The 16,947-nt window shown below is 40.5% G+C and overlaps 1 protein-coding gene across 1 annotated transcript; it reads left to right on the top strand.

Annotated features, from left to right (window-relative positions):
• Positions 1 to 345: 345 nt before the first annotated feature.
• On the top strand, positions 346 to 8,301 carry LOC129742786 (lissencephaly-1 homolog). The gene is made up of 6 exons (XM_055734728.1): positions 346 to 398; positions 966 to 1,423; positions 1,492 to 1,805; positions 4,403 to 4,558; positions 4,629 to 4,824; positions 4,896 to 8,301. Exons 1-6 carry the CDS (start codon positions 346 to 348, stop codon positions 4,967 to 4,969), a joined length of 1,251 nt encoding a protein of 416 aa, XP_055590703.1. The 3' UTR covers positions 4,970 to 8,301.
• Positions 8,302 to 16,947: the final 8,646 nt, after the last annotated feature.

The raw sequence follows: 16,947 nt of genomic DNA, 5'->3' as shown, positions 1-16,947 counted from the left end.
ACTGATTCAGCGAAATATTGGGAATAGTACCATTTGTGCACGATATTTTTAAGCTTTTATGTGAAATTTTTTTTCCGTTTTCACAGAAAACTTCAAAAACTGGAGCTCGCGATACACAGAGTTTTAAGTTAAAACGGTATACAAAAACACAGAGCGGGAATCAGCTGCTTAAACGTCATCCTGAATAGAGAGGGTTGTATCAAAATTGCGCTTTGACATAACAAAACAAAGGATAGAATCCAGGATAAGACAAAGAATCCAGGTACAGGGATTAAATGCAAAATCCAAAATACGGATCCAGGTTCAGCATCTCGATCAGGATCCGGGATAAAGTAGGACATCGGAATGTGGGATCAGGATCAAGGGTTGAGAATCCGAGAAAATCAGCAGCAGAAAAAGTAAGAATTGGGATTTGGACTTGGTCGAAGATCAGTTTTAAAATCTGAAATCAGGGTTCAGGATAAGAATCTAGAATCAAGGGTCATAACACATTTTATGGGTCCAGAATGAGTATCTAGGATGCAGAATCCGAAGTCAAGATCCTGGATCAAGAACAGAATCAGGATCCAGGATCATAATCAGAGATCATGATACTGGATCATGATCTAGATTCAAATTTGTATCCATGATCAGGATTAGAGTCCATACAGAATTAAAAGAATTAGGATCCACAATCAGGGTCATGATCCAAGACCAAGATCGGGATCAGAAACAGAATACGGACCGGATTTAGTACCAGTTTCCGAATCAGTATCTTGACCTTATTTCAGATCAGAGTCACAATACACACAGGATTAGAATTAGGATCCGGAACCTAACTCTGATCCTTAGAAAACCATAAACAAAAACAAAATTTCTTCTTCCGAAAAAAAATATTTTATACGCTTCTTTTGAAATTATTGTCCAAAAGTTCCATCAATATGGCAAACACTAATTTATCATATATTTCTTTCCTCTCGTTACAGTAACCAAGCGATTGCCGACTACCTGGGAAGCAATGGATACACAGACGCCCTCGAGGCATTCCGAAAGGAGGCAGATATGCCCAACGACATCGACCGGAAGTACGGAGGCCTGCTGGAGAAGAAGTGGACCTCGGTGATACGGTTACAGAAAAAGGTCATGGAACTGGAGGCCAAACTGTCGGAGGCGGAGAAGGAAGCCATCGAGGGAGCGCCCACCAAGGCCAAGCGCACACCGACCGACTGGATTCCGCGGCCACCGGAGAAATTCGCCCTGGCCGGGCACCGGGCTACCGTCACCCGGGTGGTGTTCCATCCGGTGTTCAGCATGATGGCTTCGGCCTCCGAAGATGCTACCATTAAAATTTGGGATTTCGAAACGGGCGAGTACGAGCGGACGCTCAAGGGTCACACCGATTCGGTGCAAGATCTTGCATTTGATGTACAAGGAAAATTATTAGGTATGTGTTGCTACGTTATATCAGTACATATTTCATAAAAATAATCAAAATTTCCATTTTTTAAACAGCCTCCTGCAGTTCCGACCTGTCGATCAAGCTGTGGGACTTCCAGCAGACGTACGAGTGCATCAAAACCATGCACGGCCACGACCACAACGTGTCGTCGGTGTCGTTCGTGCCGGCCGGAGACTATCTGCTGTCGGCTTCGAGGGACAAGACCATCAAGATGTGGGAGGTGGCCACCGGGTACTGCGTCAAGACCTTCACCGGGCACCGGGAATGGGTCCGGATGGTGAGGGTCAACGTGGACGGTTCGATGATGGCATCCTGCTCAAACGATCATTCAGTGCGTGTCTGGCAGACCAATTCCAAGGAGTGCAAGGTGAGTTTTTTTCGGGTATAGAAAATTTCCTCTAGTTGAAAATATCCTATTTTCGGTTTTGATGGCCAATCTTTTGATTCTAAGTAGAGCATTCTTCCTAAGTAACACAGATTATGTCAGCTGGCTTTAAAAAGTTTTCTTATGGTTTCATTATGGCATTTGCTGTTCAGCTCTTTTTATGACTGTTTTATTTTAGCCATGAGAAATGCTGTTTTTTTTCAAGCTAGTTTTGAAAAAGCTATAGACTGTTCTAGAAATTATAAGCACACCTAATATTAACGGTCATTTTGAATCGAATATTTCTGTACGTGATAACATAAAAAAACATTTAGTTTGTGATTACATTTCAAAATGCGTGGTCTTACTCCGGAGAAGAGAAAAAGTATGGTGCACACATGATGTGAATCTTATTGAGAAAATTGGCTAAAGAAGAGGATGTGAGCCGGAGCTATTAAAAAATATGGTGAACATTGTACATTTGAAGATGATCCGAAGAGTGGTCGAAAATCTGGTCCTGTAAGTCCGTTCCGTTCGGGATGTGGCGAGAAAAGTCGGGACTTCGACGTCTGACGTGATGCGTTCTAAAGAGCGACTTGGGCTCGAGACGTACCGGAAGCAACAAAAAACCTGAAAGGAACACAAATCAAGCCGCTTCTGTCAAACGCAGAGCCCGGAAACTGTATGATTCAATATTTTGCAAAAGTTCTGGGTGCATTATCATGGACGATGACACGTATGTGAAATTGGACTATAAAACCCTTCCTGGGCCACAATACTTCTCTGTACGCAAAGACAGGGATATCCCCGAAACGGAAAAGGCCAGTTTCACCGAAAAATTTGGCAAGAAGGTGATGGTGTGGCAGGCAATTTGCGAGTGCGCAAAATATCTAGCTCGTACGTCACATTGGAAACTATGTAAATTTGTAAATTGTAAATTTTGTGTGCTCGGCATCCTTTGAAACGTCTTCCGGAGTGCCTCAAGGCAGTCACTTGGGACCTTTGCTTTTCATTCTTCTGATGAACAATTTGCCGGACTCCCTTTCGGATGCTTTCGTACTGATTTACGCAGATGATGTGAAACTATTTTTGCCAGTAAAAAGGATAGAAGATTGTAGAAAACTTCAGAACGATTTGAATGTGTTCTCTGAGTTTATGATCAGAACCAAGCTGAAAGTAAACAATTCAAAATGCGCAGCAATATCTTTTATTAGAAGCAGTACACCGATCCAGTTTACGTATTCCCTAAGTGGCGAAAGTATTGCAAGAGTCATCTGTGTTAAGGATCACATCAGCAGTGTAGTAGCAGATGGACTTGCTTTGTTCGGAGTCGTGAAACGTTTCGCTGGAGAATTGAAGGACCCATACACAATCAAAAGCTTGTACCAAACACACATAAACCGAATGGAAGCTGTTCAGAAGCGTTTCGTCAAATTTGCAGTGAGGAATCTTGCCTGGGAAGAGAGTTTACTGGAATATGAACATTTATGTTACCTGCTAGATTTGGACCTGTTAGAAAGTCGGCACCGCATAAATGATTTAACCTTTTTGTCTTAAGATAGATAGAGGCATGGTGGACTCAACGTTTTTATGTTCCCGCTTGACAGCGAACTCAAGCAGTTTGACATTGAGGCGACGCAGGCGTTATGCGCTTGACCATCGCAGGACGAATTACAGCCGCAACGAACCAGCTTTCCGTTTTATGAGGGACGTGAATAATATTAGCACTGTAATAGATCTCAATTTAAGCATCCCGACAATCAAGAAGCTCTATGTGCTATATTTAAGAAATCAACTCTATGTAAGATAATTTTAAGTAGTTCGGATGACGGGCTCGGCCCATATATCTGCTTATAAATTCTGGAACAGTCTATAACAAAGCTTTTACTATATATGTGTATTGTTCAAGTTGTTTTGAAAGAGTTCAGAATGCTCTTTTAAAACTCCAAGGGTTCAACGAGTAAAAGCTGATATTCCACTGACTGACGCCATCTGGGAACCAACATGGCGGCTTCCGCTTAACTTTAAAACCCCAACAATATGGGTATAGCTGCTCAACAAGTAGAAACCGAACTCCGTTGACTGACGCCATCTATAAAACCAAGATGGCGGCTTCCGTTTAACTTTAAAATGATGTAAGTGACTCAAAATCTGGGTATCGGGTGAAAGGGCTAGTAGAAGTTGAATTTCGCCATCTGACGCCATAATAAAATCCAAGATGGCGGCTTCCGCTCAACTTTAAAAAGCTAAAAATAACTGAAAATCGTATAAAACCTCCACAATATGAGTATTGGGTGAAAGGGCTCAATGAGTAGTAGTCGAATATCTGACGGCATCTCAAAATCCAATCCAAGATTTGAAGATGTGCTCGATGATAGGAGCTCAGTTTTGTATGACTGAAACATCCACATCTACATACATACGTACTCCTAGATTGAAGCGATCAACAGTAACTTTTCATCAACCTCTTCCGGCATCTATCCGGAATGTTGTAACCTTGTCAATCTTTATTTTTGAAGTACCAACTTTTAACAAAATAGGAATGTCGAATAAAGTGGGTATCAAGGTATCGTCCACTAACTTAACGTTTTTGGTTCTAGGCCGAGCTTCGGGAGCACGAAAATACGGTCGAATGCATTGCTTGGGCACCAGAGTCAGCCGCCGCCGCCATCAACGAAGCGGCCGGGGCGGACAACAAAAAAGGAGCTCACCAAGGTCCCTTCCTGGCATCAGGATCCAGAGACAAAACTATCAGGGTAAGTTCATTTAAATAAAGTTTAAAAAAGTTTTTTTTTTCTGATTATATCTTTCGCACTTTGTCCACAGATTTGGGACGTCAGCTCCGGGCTCTGTCTATTCACGCTCTCCGGCCACGACAACTGGGTCCGGGGCATCGTGTTCCATCCCGGTGGAAAGTACATGATCTCGGCCAGTGACGACAAAACGTTGCGCGTCTGGGATCTGCGCAACAAGCGTTGTATGAAGACTCTCTACGCTCATTCGCACTTCTGTACATCACTCGGTAAGCTAAAGCTGAACTTCTTGGCGGGAATAGTTGATGTTACTACATGGGCTTTCCTCTTTTAATTTCAGATATGCATAAATCACATCCGTACGTAATATCGGGTAGCGTGGACACAACGGTGAAGGTTTGGGAATGTCGCTAAGCGCACATCGCCTTTCGGGAGCGGAGCGGGAGTTTTTGTACTATCTTTGATATAGTGATGAAATTTGGAGCAGTGTACGAACTAGCAGAGCAGCTGTGCAGCGACAGACACGAGGTATCTAAAATCTCTTGAAACTAGCAAAACCAGAAAAGCAAGATTCTTACATGGAACCGGCCATGCACTGGCCAGGTGACATAGGCATAAGATATCCCTTCTTCATATTCTACACACACAATCTCACGTAAGAACAATATTTAATATTAAAAGAAATCACAATTACAGTTGCAGAAAATATCAGTAATAAAAGCTATTTAAAATTCACTACTCCTATCCTTGTTTTCTCAAAGATATTATACAATATGGAATGCCAGATAACGTAAAATAAGAAAAAAACTGAACGAAAGTGCTGATCAATAGTGTTGACGGACATTTTTTATTAAAATGGATAAAACGTGGCAGAATTGATCAGCATTTGCGTGTTGATTTACGTTTGATAACCTTTTACACACAACCCGACAGGACTAAATGGAGCAAAAATCAATACGGCAAATTCACAGAATAACAGAGACATACATAAAGAATACACGAATGCAAACATAATAATCATATTATATTCTTATAATTACTGTTCCTTAGAATGTAGACATCTCATATTGGAAACTAGAAATTGAAATCTAAATTCAAACAATTGAAAGTGAAGAACGTTTTGATTTTCGGGAGAGGGAAGCAAACTCGCTGACGATCGAATAAACCGGACAACCGACATCCATGTGACGAAACGTTGAACAAACAACTTACCTATTATATTGCTAATCAAACGAACGAATTTCGAAAAGAGGAATACAGTTTCAACATCTAACGAAGTTTGCCAGATTGATAGTCTGTTTGATACCTTGAAGGTTGTTCAGCTCCCACCAGCCACTCGTCCGTTGTATTGCTTCGTTGAAAAAAGGTTCTCCCGATCAAAATGTTGTAAGTGCATTATTTTTCACCTTCTTTAGTTCCTCATCGCTGACAGGAACGTGATCGAACTTCAGCCTTTATTTCACTTGAACAGAATTTTTGAAACATTCATCCTTGCTCATTTCTCGCGTAGCTGCTCAAACAGAGACTTCCGGGTGCAGTTTTTGCACTGCTCCGAATGGTTTATATTTACCATTATTATAGAATCATGTAAATATAAATAGATAATATGGATATTAATTCACATTCGCAGATCCGATTAACATTTATTGAAATATATTGTAGCTCGATTTCGAGACACACTTTCGATTTAGCACCTTCAAATTTTCTTATGCTAGGTTTTTGCCACTATATTTTACTAGTGATTACAGTTCAAAGAATAAGTTATGAAAATGATCACTCGGCAACTAATGTGTTTCTTTTATGGAAATTATACTCTAAATTGTGTTTGAAATGATTCGAGCGGACGAATGAATGGTCGAGAGAATGCGTCAACATTGCACGTGATCGTGCAGGAAGAGAACTTTTTTTTGGAAAAAAAAACAACGAATGCAACCAATGTGATTCATTGAGTGCTGCGTGATCTAGAGCGAATAATCTACGATAGGACAAACATACTGTTAATTTTGTAAATTAAACTACTAGCACAGACACGATCATTAAGTTAAAAAAATGGGACGGTATGAAACGAGTTTACTAAGAAGAGATAAGAGAACATTGCAAATGGTTATTTAATTATTGATCTAATGCTAGAAAATACATAACAGGAAAAAGCTGAAGCAGAATTATTAGATACTTTAGATATAGATAACTGAAAAGGAGTTGAAATAATGCCGAGCATCCTCTCGTGTTTTAGAATAGAAGTTATTCAGGAGAGCAATGAAAGTGATTTTAACAGATCAAAGAGAATTCGGTAGAACCTGTCTATTAGAGAGAAAAACAAACAATGTTGCTTCAATCGATGAGTTGATCATTTGTGTTATAAAAGCTTGCAGTAGAAAACTATGCAATCCCAGAGATCCAATAGCAAAGCTTCAACGCCTTTTTGATCAAGCAGCAAACGCGATTTGGTTTTTAGAAACAAGAAGCTGTTAACTTTACCTAAAGATAATGCGATATTTTACGAATGTGATTCCCAGCTGAAAAAAAAACGAACTTACTCATCTTCTCATGAAGTATATTTTCGCAGACTTACGGATATGAAGAAAAATGTAACACTTGTTGTGGACAATGATTCCTGACATAAGTACGATACAGTGCCGCGCAATACCCGATAGAATCATAGCATATTAATTTAGGTTTCGATATTCACAGCCAAGTTGCTCACCCCGGTCAAATTTCGCCCCAAAACGCTTTCCATGTGACGCATGTAATAAAATGAATGGAAATTTTGTTTCGCTTTAATTTTTGGCCAACAGCAAACAAAAAAGTTCTGATAATTTAGTTCTGATGCTAATTATTTTGAGTCTTTTTTCAGTAGAACATAAAAATTTCCGGAATGTATTCTGACCCTGTATTCTTTGAATGATCATAGGTTTTCTACCCCTGGCGAAAGCTCATTCGTCACAAATGCTCACGGTCGCTGTTTCCGACGAACACGATTTGATTTTATTTCAAGCAGATGTGCAAATAAAATTTACAGTTGCTAATAGTCGAGCAAGAGAAACAGTGATCGAGCATTACATTTGTCCAGGGAGGGGAAAAAGGATGAACTAACTTTTTATTATGCCAAGAAAAGCAGTCTCCTCATGAAACATTCGATTCACAGAAGTTTGGTTTGTTATTTTATTTATCTTTTCACATTTAGGCCAGATAAAATTGAAAAAGATATTGAATTCAAAATCATTTAACGAGAGTGCAAATACTTGGTAACTTTTTTTAAGTTTAAGCAGTCCAGCGAACTATAATTTAACTGACGTTTGAATCGGCATTGTCGAAACGAAATTATAAGCATTGAACAAGAGTGAAGAAATGTACATTTGCGAAAGTGCTTTCGATTAGAAAAATATGAAAACATTAAAAACACTTTAAGATATCAAAATATATCGAAATACTGCAGAAAATGCTATTTCTAAAACTTTCACTTTGTAACAACTACCTTTCATTATTACTATAGACAGAAATCAACAAATGCAAAAAAAAACGATTTGTCAAGCCATGAATAAAATCATGAATGAAGCCCAAACATTGATTTTTCTAACACATAATAATTGCAAAACAAAAAAAGTTAAACAAAATATTTTCAACCATGAGACTATAGGAAAAAAACTCAGCAAATAATATTACAAACACAACTACATATGTGACAACCCGCATGTTTCTCTTTGTAAATATTATTGAAGGTGGTAATAAAATATATTTAAAACACATGCATTCTGGTGTCGTGCCAGTTATTCGAAAGAAATCCTTAATCCTAGTCCTAGTCAAAATGACACTAGTGGAAGTTTCGCAGCTAGAAACTTTTTTCAACAAAACTCTTCCAGTAACCCTAATTTATTTATGAGACCTTAAACTTTGTATATTACTTTTTATGGACGTTTTCTGAAAACTCAGATGATATAAAAAACCCCTATTGACTTCTAGAGTGCTAACTTGACACTCCTCGTTAAAAATCGCTATATCTTTATTGTTTCTCAACTGATTTGTACAAAATTTAGAAGACTTCATGGCAAATTTAGGCTCATTTGGTTAACTCTAAGGGATCACTCAACGATCCTAAAATTAGTATGTGCTATTATTATGTTCTATATAGCAAAACGGCATGCAAAATCCACTTTTTGTTTCTAACTTTTATGCACATGCACTGATTGCGCTCAAAATTAGATTTTCTTGATCTAGACATAATTCCACATATTTTTTCTCAAGACTGTCAGATAGTACAAGCTACCAGAGAAAAGTTATGAAAAGTACAAAAGAGTTTTTTTGAATCTGTAACATTTTTTGAGAATTACCAACAGAGTGAAAACCGCGCAAGCAGACTTCGGGCCACTTTGGGCATGGCAAGGAAGTCAGACATTTGAACGTCGAAAACTGTCGTAAAATGAACCCTTTCGTTTCATGTTTTTTTTTCAATTTTTCGTTAAAATCATTTTGAACAGTTAGAAATGACGTGCACATCAAGAAAAAAAAATTAAATTAAATTCGATTTTTGATACTTTATATATAATTTGTCACTTTATGAAACGAAAAGTTACAACGATATTCATGATTCATGAAGCGTTCGAAAAGTGACTTCAACGGTAGCAGCACGCGAAACTTTGACTGGGATCAAGCACATCAAAATATTTACCTAACGTTGACTGCAGTCTTCGACTGAATTCCAAACCTTGAAGGTTAAAACAAGCCATTATTTTCGTTTATAGAGTTTTGATTAACAGTTCCGAAGTTCAAATACATAAACTTTGATTCCGTGAACGCATCTTCTTATTCTGTTGAGTATGAATTTGGTTCTCAGCGTTTTCACATTTTGTTCCTAGCTATTTTAACAAATCCTGTTATTTTAAGGTAGCAAGGTTGCCCGGTTTTATCCGGGTTTGCCAGGATTTTTAAAACAAAATTTAGGAACAGTCCGACCTGGCCCGGTTGCCTGGATCTATTCACTGTATTTGGCTAATCAAACGAAAAAACAAAACAAATTGTGTTGTATTTTTTTTTTATTTGTGCCTCTAAAACGATATTTTTGAGCAAGTTTTATAAAAATAATTATAGTAGGTTTTTTGGAACCCTTAATACGATTTCAAATCTGTCGAACAGTTTTGACGAAAAAAAAAATTTTTTTTTTCTTGATTTTTGTTTAGTAATTTTTGAATTTTGACAAAATTTGCCCGAATATCGTCGTCAATTTTGAAATCAAATGCCCGGATTTTGTATAAAATTGCCGACCCGAACACGCACTGGAAAAATTCTGGCAACCTTAAGTTATCTGATATGTCTGGAAGTAATTTAATTAGTGTCACATTTCTCAGTTGTTGAATGTCTGAAACCTGTGAAAATTTCGCAGCACGTTAAGTCATTATTTTTTAGTTGGGATCAGCGTCTCTATTATGAGAAGCTATTTATATCAGAATTAGAAGATTGATTTCCTTCAAACGGTATTTGAAGTAAAAGTAACAGTATTTGAAGGAGTTAGTAAAAAATCTGAACTTCAAATTCAAATTCAAGTTTTGAAATTTAAATCTGATTTGAATCTGAGTTTAAGCGCAGACATCAGATACCAGGTATCTGGTGTCTGCGGTTTAAGCCTATGATCTGAAATTCTTTTTGTGATTTGTGTTTTTTTAAGTTAAAAACGGTTATTTGAATAATAACTAAACCAGAAACTGGGCCGGAGCTTAAAATTAGAAACAAAGTCTGAATACGAATAATCGAAAAATAAGTGTTTATATCAGGCAGATGATTGAAGCTACGGATATGACGATTAGGTAAGAATAATCGATAAACGATGCACTTCAATGTTATTTTCACAATGGTACATACGTACCGCGTAAAATAAACCATGCAATAAAACCCCGGTCAATTCCCGAAAACCTTCTAAAAACTCAGTGATTGTGAAAATCGTGTAAAAAACTGTGCAAATTGTTAAAAACCTTTCTTATTCTGAATCTCTGAAATTTTAGACAATCAGACATGTAACTTGAAACCTGCAACCTGCAACCTGAGACCCCTAGGAAATGAGATCTGAGATGTGCAACTTAAGGATATGGGATCTAACACCTGAGACCTGAGATCTAAGATCTGAAGACATAGCTGAAGATAGTGAAAACCTATTTTAATTAAATAAAAATCAACAGCACAAAGCATGTGTATTGTATGAATATGCTGACCAGGGCAGGAAATATTGGATTAACATAGCTGCTCACTTTTTACTTAAAACTTCTCTTTTCTCGCTTCCAACTTCTCACTTCACCCTATCATGTCTCACTTTTCACGATTTAACCTGACACATGAGACGAATCACGATTCAAGTATCAGACCTTAAGTCCCATTTTTCCTTATCTTAGGTCTCAGGTTTCATTTTTAAATGTCTCGAGTTTCCTATCGCAGATTTCATATTCCAGGTAGCATATCATAGGTCATGTCTCAAAACTCAGGTCTCAGGTCCTAAGATCTTAAGTCTCGGAGGTCTTAAGTCTCATCTTATATATTAAAATGGAGGCGTTTTCTTTGTAACAACATCACGTATGAATGGTCGGTCGTAATGAAGTGAAATTTGGCATCCGAGGGTTTTTCGGGTCAGAGATGGTTTGTATAATAGTTTCAAGAATCTCACTTTTTATGGAAGGGGAGCTCCTAAATAAAATCAACTAGAAACGGGACAACACTCGAACAACTTGAAGACGATTTTCATGAAAACAGATTCACGAGCACCAAAAGTTATAGAACTGTAAACATTTTCCAACGATTTATTAGGTAACGGGTAAAACGAAATTTACCGGGTCAGCTAGTATCTCATATGTATCATGTCATGTCTTCTATCTTAGGTCTCATATTTTCATTGTATAGACATTATAATGTCATAATAAACTCAAGTCTCAGGTTTCAGGTCTCCAATCTCAGGTATAATCTCGTGCTTCAATTCTCATGTCTTATAGTTTAGGACTCAGGTTTCATGTTTCAGGTCTAAAGTGCCATTTTCAATGTCCCATGTGTAAGATCTCATCTCTCAGATCTCAAATCTTGAGCGGGCCATACATTACACCGCATTTTGCGCAAATTCGGTAATTCTACGACGGCTGTTTGATTCTATGCTCACCCAAACACACTATACAAACATATTTCAAACGATCACAGGCGAAAACAGCAACTAAAACAAAAAAAAACCCCTACCACGGATGGGGTTGAGTAAATGGCTTGAGTTTTGTACAAGCAGCACCATTCACCATGCCACAGAGGGTTGCTTGTGCAAAAAATTTCGATTTTACTCAAACCGATTGTGCGCTCATTCAACAGTGCCATACACCATGCAAATCGTATTCGCAACGGCAGAATATGATCGAATTTCTGCTTGAATGAGCGCGCAAACTTACTCAATGTTTCCGCGCCGATCCTCCGAGGGCCGTGTTAAAAGACCTCCACTGTTGACGATCCGGAGCCAGCGTCTTTAGTTGGTCCCAGTCAAGACTCTCGTCGACAGTTCGGATTTCGGCGGCTAAACTTCGCCGCCATGAGTTTCCGGGTCTGTCTCTTCCCCGATGTCCTTACTGGATTCCATTCAAGCGCCTCTCTGCAAATCATTCTCATCTTTTCGCAACGTGTGTCCAATCCATCTCTATACTTACGTTCCCGAATCTCGACCTCTAGCGCCCTTTAATGATACCGGCGATGTAGTTCCTCATTTGAGATCCAGTTGCCAGGCCACCAAGCGCGGATGATATTCCATAGGCAGCGGTTTACAAATACTTGCAGTTTTCGCGTCGTTACCGCATCTGTGCACCACCACCAAGTTTCGCACCCGTACAACAATGCGGATTTGACGTTTGAGTTGATAGATTCGGATTATCGTTCGTAGAGAGATATGGCATGACCGCCAGATGTTTCGGAGACTCGCAAACGCTAATGGGGCCTTTCTGATCCGGGTTTCGATGTCTTTCCTGGTACCACCATCAGGCGTTATCTGGCTACCAAGATACTGGAAGCACTCCACTTTCTCAACTTGTTGCCCAGCTACCATGAAACTGGAGGGATTTCCTGTGTTGATCTCCATCGACTTGGTCTTTCCGACATTGACTTTGAGACCTGCTGCCTTGGAACTTTCGGTGAGGTCGTCGAGTTTGCTCTGCATGTCCGGTTGTGTTTGGGCGAGCAAAACAATATCGTCAGCCAGGTCAAGGTTGCTCCATTGTTGAAGGATTCCATGGCAATCCTCGGTTCGGTGCATAGTCGATCGATCCAGTCAGAATCTCATCCATTACGATGAGAAAAAGTAGCGGTGATAAGATACATCCTTGTCTCACTCCAGCAGTCACCGGGATTGGTTCGGACAAGACACCATCGTGCAAGACCTTGCACGAAAATACCTCGTATTGCGTCGCCTTAGAGTCGCCCAGATGTTTTCATGGTTAAGTCGGACGAATGCTTTTTCGAAATCAACGAAAACCAGCAGAAGAGAGTCCTGGAATTCGTTGATTTGTTCTAGTATGATTCGTAGCGTTGTGATGTTGTCCACACATGATCGTCCGGATCGGAATCCAGCTTGTTGCCGTCGGAGTGTAGCGTCAATTTTCTACTGGATCCTGTTCAGGATCACTTTGCAGAGTACTTTGAGGGTTGTACAGATCAACGTTATGCCTCGCCAGTTACCGCACTCTGTCAGGTCTCCTTTCTTCGGGACCTTTACGAGGATACCCTGCATCCAGTCGGCCGGGAATGTTGCAGTCAGGGCTCGGCATCGTCGAAAGAAAGAATGAAATTGAAATTTCCCTTTATTCGTCTCACTCCAACAAATTTCAATTTCGAGCAGTTCACTTTCATTACTCGAATGAAAGTGAATCCTCTCATATTCACTGTTCGGGTGAAAGAAAGAAATTCAAAAGTCAGCAGAAGAGAATTTCAATGATGCTTGAAACTGCCCGCAATCAGTAGTCGTCAATTTCGACGTCAAACGAGACTTTCAATGCAGCAAAACAGGCAGCAAATAGCATACACAAACACACCAGTGCAGTTGCGTGGCAACAGATTTCTTGATGTGCCCCGTGAAATTGTTGGTATTCTCGTTTATGCGTCTACCGGCCGTGTCGGCCTGGCACCGTGTGCATCTTCAAGCAATTGTTGCTGTTTTCCTTGGGCGCCAGCAAATTGTTGGTGTGTATTGTTGTTTTTCAGCCGGCTTTGTTTTCGGAGGTATGCGAGTATACGCAATGAAACTTTCACTGAAAGGGATATGCTCGAATTTCGTTTTGAAATGAAATTGACGATTGCCAGTTTCGAACGAAGGAGACCGAGGTGAAAGCGGAGTGAAATTAGCGTTTGCCGAATGTGAAGAGAAGTGGTGTGGGAGGGAATTGACAGTGAAGCTCTTTCGAATGACGCGTTTTGTGCTCATTTTTGAGTGACGATTGACGATTGAAAGTGAAATTGCCAAGGCCTGGTTGCAGTATCCCAGATGTCAGCGAAAAGACGGTGCAACATTTGTGCTGACAGGGCAGGGTTGGCTTTCAGCATTTCAGCAGGGATGCAATCGATCCCAGGTGCTTTTTTGGATTTCATGTTTTTGATTGCCGCTTCTATTTCAGCCAGCGAGGGCGCTTCCGAGTTGACGCCATTTATGCGAATTACTGTTGGCGCTTCGAGCTGCGGGTTCTGTTGGCCATCGCTATTCGTGACTCGGAAGAGTTGTTCGAAGTGCTCAGTCCATCGTTTGAGCTGATCTGTTCGATCGGTCAATAACAGACCTGCTCGGTCTTTTAGCGGCATTCTTACATTAGTCCTTGCACCACTGAGGCGGCGAGAAATGTCATAAAGTAATCGGATATCTCCATTGGCGGCGGCTCTTTCTCCCTCTTCGGCTAGGGAGTTTGTCCAGGCTCTCTTGTCTCGTCTACAAGCTCGTTTAACTGCCTTTTCCAGCTCCGCATATCGTAAGCGGGCGGCAGCTTTGGCTGACCCGGTACATGCCTGCTCAATTCTGACTTTCGCCTTTCTCCGATCATCGACCATCCTCCAAGTTTCATCCGACATCCATTCACTTCTTCTCACACACACTTTACCGAGAGTACCATGGCTCGTCGTGATAAAGGCATTCTTGATTCCACACCACTGTTCTTCGACTGTTCCGTCTGTCGGCAGCTCCGAGGCTCGGGATTCTAGCTGTTCAACGTATGCCCTTTTCACCTCTGGATTCTCCAACCGGCGGACGTCGTATCGACACCCGACTTTCTCCTCGCGCCTTTGGACACGCGCAACTCTTAGTCGTATCTCGCCAAGGACGAGGTGATGGTCAGATGCAATGTCTGCGCTTCGTTTGTTGCGGACATCAAGAAGGCTCCTTCTCCATTTTCGGCTGATGCAAATGTGGTCAATTTGATTTTCTGTTCGGCCATCTCGAGATACCCAAGTGACCTTATGTGCTGGTCGATGGGGGAAGAGCGATCCTCCGATCACCATGTTGCTGTTGCCACAAAATTCTACAAACAGCTCTCCGTTTTCGCTCATCTGTCCTAGGCCATGGCGCCCCATGATGCGCTCAAAGTCCTGATTATCGGAGCCAATCTTTGCGTTGAAGTCGCCTAAATGGATTTGAATGCCACCCTTCGGAATTCTCTCTACCACGCTGTTCAGTTGACTGTAAAACTGCTCTTTCTCCTGCAAATCGACAACGTCAGTTGGCGCATAACACTGGACCATTGTAAGGTTTCTAACCCGTGTTCTAAATCTGGGTACGATTATTCTTTCGTTTATCGGTTCCTATCTAAAGAAGGCCGCGTAGGCTTGCGGGCTTAACAGGAAACCAACTCCTCGGTCCCGAGTAGCATGTTCTCCTCGTATGCCAGAGTAAAGCAGGACTTGCCCGGATTGTGTCTTGTGTTCTCCAGTATTAGGCCAACGGACTTCGCTCAGTCCCAGAATTTCAAGCTTGAGGCGGCTAGCCCCTCTAGCAAGTTGTTCCAGTTTGCCTTGTTGGGCAAGGGTTAAAACGTTCCAAGTTCCAATTCGTGTCGGTGTTTTCATGCTAAAAGTCGTCGCCAAAGTTCCAGGTCGGTCATTTCTTTCGGATTCCGTAACAATTTCAAGTCGGGAACAGTAGGTTGTTAGCCTAAAGCCCCTATCCCGCGATGGGGCTGCCATCTTGGCCTTAGCTGGCGGGAGCCGCATTTCATAAATTCAGCCGCTCGCTGCGAGACAGATGCTGTTTGAGCCGCCCCTGACCTGGAGAACAGCCCGCATACTAAAAAACTATATCTCAAACAGTCCATACAATAAATCAACGGCTTCAGAAATTGTGACTATCTCTGTAAACGTAATTATCATGTTGAACTTTATTTCTAAAACGATAAGAACGAAACATGAACGTTTATGAGGAAAAGTGATGATATCTGAAAAGGTGGAAGAACGGTTTGAACTATTACTTCAATTTTATTGTAATCGTAAAAATGATATCAAACCGTTATCCGTAGCGTTCATGCCTTCTGTCACACTCATGCGAAAATAGCCGAAATGAGGGTGCCAGAGATGCCAGATGTATTTTAATAAAATCAGCATACATTATTGATCATTTTTATCAGCAGCTAATTTGCAGATTTCTGTTTATGTCGGGGAAATTAGTCTTTAACGTTTAGCCCGTTACATAGGGAGAGCAATGCGATGCGAACCGGCGAATGCGATCCAATGCGACGAACCACATTTGATGAAAATATATGTGAATCGCTTAAACCTGACATATTCAACGCGGCGTAGCAGATGTGGATTTGTTCCGCCGCTCGAGTTTGCATTCGCTGCGTCCGTAAATTCGCATCGCATCGCAATCACTCATCGGCCTTAGGCCGATGACATAGTGAATACGATGCGATGCGATGCGGTGAATGCGATTCAATGCGGTGAACCACATTTGATGAAAATGTATGTGAATCGCTTAAACCTGACATACTCGGCGGCAGAACAAATTGACATCTGCTTCGCCGCGTTGAGTATGTCAGGTTTAAGCGATTCACATACATTTCCATCAAATGTGGTTCACCGCATTGAATCGCATTCGCCGCATCGCATCGTATTTACTATGTCATCGGCCTTAGACAGGTTTGAAATTAATCTTCTGTATGCCAACGCAAATTGATTTCAATTACAGACAATCGAAAAAAAGTTAAATTTTACTTATATATCTCCGCAGTTCGCTTCTTCATTTGCGTTTGCTACTTTTCGCGTTCACTATGTCATCGTAGTTGTTAACTTAAGTTATGTTATGTTATGTTATGTTATGTCATTATTATGTTAGCTATTTTTTTTTTAATTTATGCAGATTTCTACATTTTTTGGATAAACGTAGTACAAAACCATAAAAAATATCAATTTGGCACCACTGC

Source organism: Uranotaenia lowii, chromosome 2 (assembly GCF_029784155.1).
Source record: "Uranotaenia lowii strain MFRU-FL chromosome 2, ASM2978415v1, whole genome shotgun sequence".
NCBI lineage: Eukaryota > Metazoa > Arthropoda > Insecta > Diptera > Culicidae > Uranotaenia > Uranotaenia lowii.
This window is presented reverse-complemented; position numbering and strand designations above follow the sequence as displayed.